Genomic DNA, 7,351 nt, shown 5'->3' with positions numbered 1-7,351 from the left:
AACAGGTGAGTCCAAGTTGCTCTACTATAGTCATCAACAACAGTGAGAAAGTACTTAAAACCTTCATGTGTGGGTTCTTTATAAGGACCCCAAGTATCAATATGAATAAGTTCAAAAATCCGTTTAGATTTGATATGACTGATGGGAAAAGATAACCTAGATTGCCTTGCCATGGGACAAACATCACAAGTGCATTTAGAATCTGAAGGAAACTTAAAAGATCCAATGTATTTCATTGCATGAAAAGGCAAATGCCCCAATCTCTTATGCCAGAGATTTACATTAGACTTTGATTGAACAGAAAAGGAAATTGCAACAGATTGAGGAGTAGCCTCTGAAACTACTACATTTTTGTTTGCTTTAAAGTAAAAACTCCTAGTTGTCCTATCAGGTTGGAGAAGAAAGAGTCCATCCTTAGAGTCACCAAAAGCTTGAGCCCTTCATAAAAGCGGGCTCTGCAAAAGACATCCGGTGGAGTGAATAAAAGGGTTGATGAAATTGCTTAACAAATTTATCAACCGATATTAAATTATATTTGAAAGAAGGTACATATAGGACATTTTCTAGAATAACATCAGCAAAAATAGTAGACACTCCCTTTATGAGTAATGTTTACTTTAGATGAATTTGGTAAGATGATAAACATAGGAGCAGGAAGAGGAGTCAAAAAATTGAAAACTTCAGTAATTGAAGCACGTGTGCTCGAAGCTCTCGAATCTATTATCCAAAAGGGCCGGAATTTTAGAAGCTAGACAAGTAAGAGAAAAAGTGTATGTTATACCGATTCTTAAGATTAGTATTTCTGCTCCTTCAAGCCGCTTTGTTCCGCAGAGATTGAAGCTTCTCCCCATTTTCTTTCCTCTCGTAGTATTGAACACGATTGTATTCCTCTTTGCTTAGCTGATTCACGTTGTTCCCCACATTATTTCCTCTGTTGGTGTTTTGACTCATCACCTCTGTTTCCTCAACTGAAACTGAGTTACTTCTTGCTTCAGGTTGGAACTTCTTTCCTTTGTTGTTTGTAAATTTAAAATCAGGAGGAAAACCAATCAACCTGTAGCAACCTAGCCTGGTATGATTGGTTTTCTTGCAGTAGGTGCAGAACAGGTTGTTTTGCTTTGGTTGAAACCTTGTTTGTGCTTTGTTTTCCCAACCCCCTTGAGTAGGTGGTTTGTTTCTCTGGGCTGTTGCATAAACATGATTAGCACCATAGTTCTGATTTTCTGCATAAACTTGATTATTTCCATGTGTTTGCTTTCCTGCCATGAAAGATACATTTCCGAATCGATTTGTATTAATATATGATTCTCTCCGGTTTTCATCCCGTAAAAGTAATGAGTAAGCATGGTTAAGATTTGGCAAAGGCTTAATCATGAGTATCTTTCACCGCACCATAAGTCTCATTCAATCCCATGAGAAACTTAATCAATCTTTCATCTTCTAAAGACTTCGTTAACTTTTCTTTTCCTCCTTATGCAATTCTGTAATCGCATTTGTTGTCCGCGTTCAATGAATCTAGCTCATCCCAAAGCCTTTTAATTTTGGTAAAATATCCCGCCACATCCGTGTTTCCTTGAACAATGTCACTTAATTCCTTTTGTAAATGAAATAGTTTTGCACCATTTATCGTCCAAACCTTTGTTCCGTATCCGTGTATAGATCTTTGCGTCTTTTCGAGTAAATGACATTCCGTTATGTCCTTTGATAGAGAGTTAAGTAACCATGAAGTTACCATATCGTTGCATCTACTCCATGCTTGATAATCCGGCGCATCCACATCCGGGATTTTGCGGTGTACCATTTATAAACCCAAGTTTATTCTTGCGATAGATAAACAACATGGTCCTCCTCCATCCTTGAAAACCTCTACCATCAAAAATAAAGTTTACCAAACTCATTCCGTGAATCAAGAGTGAATGTAGAAGTGGGTTGCTAGGGTCGATTTGATTAGTGTTTGCGCTTGAGCTACCGCAACGTTTCGTGTTATCCGCCATTGTTGAAACAGATGAATGAAGAAGCAACACGGGAAAAAATCGAGATTTGAGAAAGGAAAGAAGAATGCTGGATCAAAAGAGCTTCACCGTTCGATACCATATTAGAAATGAAGAAAATAGTAGAAAATTTCTCGTTGTATTTCTTAGTCATAAAATCAGACAGATCGTGTATATATACACTAGCTAAGAGCATCTAAGAATATTCAAAGGAATATAGTACTACTACACACCGTCCCTATCCTATATGTTGTTGTCTAACAAACCAAATGAAATATTTACAAGTGTCTACTAAAATAAAATAAATACGAAATAAAATGCGGTTATGTGAGGTGTATTTTTGTTTGTATATGTACAGTTGTAATTTGTTTGTATCTTGATCCGACGGATACGGGCCCGCACCGTGTTGCTTGTGTTTGCTTTGAGACTCGGCCCAAATAAATCATGTTGCATCTCCGAGAACTTGGCCCAAAATAAATTATGACCCAAAACGTGTATAGGCCCAGGAGTATATAATGAAAAAGAAGCCTAAAAGTCAGACCTAATCTTCAGATCAAAAGTACACAACTCAACCACTTTGTTCTTCTTCTCTCTTCTTCTCTTTCCCTTTAAACGTACAGATCTCCATTTTCGTTTCTTCATTTCTGTGTAGAACATCGTTGTCAATAGATGCACCCCAAATCCAAGACTCGAACAAGCCGACCAATGTGACCAAATAGACTATCTTCTGGGAGACGACTTCGCCAGGAGCGGGGCCAACAAGGTTGAAAAGGATATATCACTGTGCGGGGACCGACAAGACGTGTATCCAGATAAAAATTCTGAAACGGCCATGCCACTGGCAAGAAATTTTCACCTATAGATCTATCCCAACAGAAATGATATAGACAATCATGAACGCGACATGATTTCAGCTTGCCGTTTGAACTTCTTTTGGCTTCCATTACGAGGCTCCTCCCCATAAGATCATTCAGGTAATCATCTGCTACCTCCTCTGGTTTCTTCACCTCATCTTTCTTTACAAATCCTTCACTAACCCATAACCATTTTAGTTTTGAAACTGGAATTTCTGTACTCTCCGGGAATGCTGCAAAATATAGAAAGCATTGTCTTAGATAAGCTGGCATATTTTTGTAGCTCAAATTTATTATTTCATTGCAGTCTACACCATAAGTTTTTGAAGTGAAAGCCTGTGTAGTAATGGTTAGCCAATCTTTGTCATCCTCTGTATTGACAAGAAACCCAGCTACCAGAACAATGGCCAGAGGTAGCCCTTCACATTTTACCGCAATTTCCATCCCAACTTCAGCAGGACAGTTCTCATTAGGAATTGGGGGTTTGCGAGATTCTCCTTGACTACAGCGAAGGTGATTATACTTCACTTGTAAGAGCTCCCAACTTTCTTCCGGAGTCAACAACCGAACAGAATGAGGTTCCTCAAAAGGTGGATTTTCAGTTTTTTGGCCAGTGGTAACTAGAACTCGGCTTCCGTTTTGATTATCTGGAAAACACGGCTGCAAATCCTCAAGTATTTGAGAGTTCCACATTTCATCTAAAACAATAAGGTATCTTCTCCCAAGTAACCGTCGGCGTACAAGGTCAGGAGAATGTTTCTCTAGATCCTTTGACTTGTAAATGTCATCGTTCAGATCAACGATAGATATTAAAATATCTTGCACCAACTCACTCGCCGTATGTCTAGGAGAAACAGAACACCATGCCTGAATATCAAAGTGATCTGAAGTTCTTCTGTCATTGTAAATTCTTTTGGCGAGTGTTGTCTTACCAATCCCCGGCATACCAATGATAGGAATAATTTTACGATTGGCCTCTCCACCAGTTAGCCGTGCCATTAATATTTCTATCTGATCCTCCAAGCCCACAACTGCTTCATCAATGATTGGCGTGCTAGGTTTTGATGTTTGACAATCACTTCTGACATCCTTCTTTTCTTTGCGGATGTACACAAATTCAACAATTTCATTGAAGAACTTGATGTTTTGAACGACATCGCCTAACTGATCCTCACATGTCGGAGAAGGATCAACCAGTTGAGTGTCAACAAGATACTCAAATTTAGCAAATAAACCAGTCATATGTGTGCAAACATCTACCATTTCCTTACATAACTCGCCTTGTTGGTCAACACTATCTTCGAGAAAAGGTTTGTAAATTTTAATCTCAGCCAGTACAACTTCAATCTGATGTGTTACCGGAGAAATTAAATCAATCCTATGATCCAACAATCTCTGCAAATTTTGTGACACCAAATCTATACATCCAATACTATCAATGTGGGAAAAGAGCACTGGTGTTGGCTTTTGCATCTTGATAGCCATCACTGAGATCTCTGATGCCAGAGGCTTCATCTTTTGCACCAACTGAGATATAGCAAGATCAAATTCTTTGCCCAAATCTTCATTCATTTCTCGGTTGTCTAACGAGTCAACGAACGACCAAAACTCATTGACTACAAGATCAAAGATTACCAAGCTTTCATTGTGGATATTGTGGCATAAGATATGTAAGAGCAGTAACCTGAGCCAAATTTGGAGATTTTGAACACGATCTTTGTAGACCAGTATATAGGAACTGGAATTGAGCTTAGTCATCGGTGCTTCTAGCATGAACTTAACAAAGTCCGCTGCAAAGACGTCCAATTTTCTAGTAAACATTATCCGTGAGGTAAAGTTTCCAGGCCTCCAACATAAAACAAGTGAGATCCGATTTAGCAGGTTTAGTGCTCTGCAGGTAGATCTACAGGCATGAAACCAGAAATAAATCATCCGATTTGTGTGCCAAACAAAGTAAAGAAGAAGTACAGCTCGCTGCTTTTTTGGCCACAGCTGTGACATGATTCCAGAAATGGCTGAAGTCATCGGACTGATGATAAGAGTTCTCTAAATCGCTGAAGTCATCGGACTGATGATAAGAGTTCTCTAGTATGAAGGAAACAAAACCTTTAAGAAAAATTAAATTTCCTTTGAGAACTTCAACTTCTTCCTTGAAAGGAGCAACAAAATCTGCCTTGTTGTCTAGCAAGAACACCAGATTGTCAACGAGGGATTCGATGTATCCAACCACGACTTCATCAAGAAATGGAGCAGTAAAAAATACTGGGCGGAGCTTTGGAAGTAGTCTTAGAACTAAAACCATGTCTGGCTTGAGAAGCCAAATCTCTTCAAGTATGTGACAAACAGCATCATCCAGTTTAGAACTTCCAATATCATAAAGCAAGTCAAGGTCCTGTCTTGCCTTTGTGATTAAAATCTTGATACGATTCGAAAGTGCATGCAGATCATTGTCCTCATCCACGGGGAACCATGGAAGGGAAGGGTCAGCAAGTGGTAATAAATATTTTAGTTCCCCCTTGAGCTTCCCTGTATGAACAGTCCCCGCCCCGCATTTCACAACTAGATTTTCAATAAAATTGAAAAGATCGCAAAGATAAGTAAAAATATTCAACTTCATGGCTTTGCAGAGTGGAAATGCACTAAGCAAATTGATGAAAGTAGAAGACTGAAGGAGTGAAGCACCAAATGGTGCAGAGGATAGGGCTCCCTAGGTTTTGGTTTGAGTTTTGAGCAGAGCCGTCGAACCTTGGTAGCTAAGCCAGCCATATAAGGGTAGGGTTGGGCTAATATTGACTTAAGGCTACCGTTTAAATTGAGGCATAAGCGCTGAAGTTAGGCGGCGGCCATTTGAGGCTTGATCAAGGCTGTGCCGAGGCCGGCCCGTGGGCCAAAAATCTATTTGGATTAAATTAAAATTTTAAGGGAATATTATGAAAAAAGAAGCAAAAAATAGGAAAAGTAATTACAAATAAGTTTTAATATTTACAGCGTCTTTCTTTCTTAGGGGTTTAAAACCTAATGACCAAGCATAAAATTGTATTCATGATTGCAAATTTAAAACTTAAAATTTAAAAGAAAAACAAAAAAAAGAAAAAGTAGGGAAAATGATTACAATTAGTCTTAGTATCGTACAATACTTTTTCGTTGCGTTAAATCCCATTTCAAATTCTTAATCCCTGTCCCTTTCTAAAAATTTCTAATCACCACCATAAAAATTGCATTCTAACTTGTAAAAGACTAAAATTGTACCCGGGGTTTTAAAATTAAAGTGGTAATATTCTAAGCCAATTTAAATCACGTTTGTTATTTTAGGAATTTTTTGCAAATTTGAAAATTCGAAAAATTTTATTAAAAAAGAGGCCATATTTGGATTTTTTTTAGTATGTGTTCGGTTATGGAAGTTTGAATGCGAAAATATCGAGGAAGGCAGGCAAAAAAAATTGAAATTTTGAAAATTTGTTATGAATTTCAATATTAAATTTGGGGCTGGGAAAAAAATAAAAAGTGTTGAAAAAAAAAATTTGGCAAGGGAAAATAAAAAGGGGGCCAACCCCTGTCATGAATTAGTTAGAATTGATCAGGGAAAAACATGGGATCATTGTCATTTCATTTAGAAGTTTCAAAAAAAAAGGAAAATCAAAAAGAAAAGAAAACCTTAAAAAAAAAAAAAAAAAAAAAAGAATTTTCCCAGCCTTAAAATTAAACCAAAAAAACTTGTTCTTTTAATTGTAAAATTTTAAAAACCTCTCAAAATGGTATAATTTGTTTGGGGAAATAAAGTTTGCGGCAAGTTGAAATTTGAAAGAGGTAAGAATTTATTCGTGTTATGGAATAAGTAGTGTTATAATGATTGAATTAGATGAGAACATGAAAGGTGGTGTGTGTGCACTGGTGGTGTGAAGGGGTGTTTGGGGTTGTCATGAGTATGGAGGGGAAGTGAATTAAATTTTTTTTAGGGTTTGTTGTGTTGTTTGGGAGAAAAGAAAGGGTTTTAAAGAATCAAATTGGTGTTGAAAATGGTTTGGGGTTTTTTGGAATTACATGATTTTTATATAGTTTTATATAATGATGAAAGAAATATAGGTTTAATTATGATTATGACTTATGAAATTGAAAGATGGAAAAATTTTTATGCATTTGGGAAAATTGAGGTTTTGGATAATTTGGTTTGATGGAAACCTTGCGTATTTTGAGGAATAATGAAACTTAAAAAAGTATTTGAATGGCCTTGAATTAGTAGATAAATATGAAAACGTTTACATTTAAAGGTGGAAGTTTGAACGGGTTAATGCATTATGTAGAAAGAAAAAACTATTTGTGTTAATATGGTTTGTAGCATTTTGTTTGTTTATGTTGTTGTTGGGGTTGGGTTTTGTCATTTAAGGGGTTTAAGTCGGGGATGTTGGATTTATGGGGAGATCCAAAATTTTGTAGACAAATAAGGGGTAAGAATAAGCCCCCAAAAACATATGATTTCATTTGTAACTTTGACCATTTCGATTTAAC

The 7,351-nt window shown here is 37.0% G+C and overlaps 1 protein-coding gene across 1 annotated transcript; it reads right to left on the bottom strand.

Moving 5' to 3' along the window:
* Positions 1-2,653: 2,653 nt before the first annotated feature.
* Positions 2,654-4,666, bottom strand: LOC132042984 (putative late blight resistance protein homolog R1B-17). The gene has a single exon (XM_059433483.1). The coding sequence runs from the start codon at positions 4,664-4,666 to the stop codon at positions 2,654-2,656; it is 2,013 nt and encodes a 670-aa protein (XP_059289466.1).
* Between the last annotated feature and the right edge of the window lie 2,685 nt (positions 4,667-7,351).

This window comes from Lycium ferocissimum, unplaced genomic scaffold (genome assembly GCF_029784015.1).
Source record: "Lycium ferocissimum isolate CSIRO_LF1 unplaced genomic scaffold, AGI_CSIRO_Lferr_CH_V1 ctg19559, whole genome shotgun sequence".
Lineage (NCBI taxonomy): Eukaryota > Viridiplantae > Streptophyta > Magnoliopsida > Solanales > Solanaceae > Lycium > Lycium ferocissimum.
This window is presented reverse-complemented; position numbering and strand designations above follow the sequence as displayed.

Bases quoted from the DNA above. Each gene is read 5' to 3' on its own strand.
- LOC132042984 (XM_059433483.1), bottom strand. From the start codon at position 4,666: ATGTTTACTAGAAAATTGGACGTCTTTGCAGCGGACTTTGTTAAGTTC.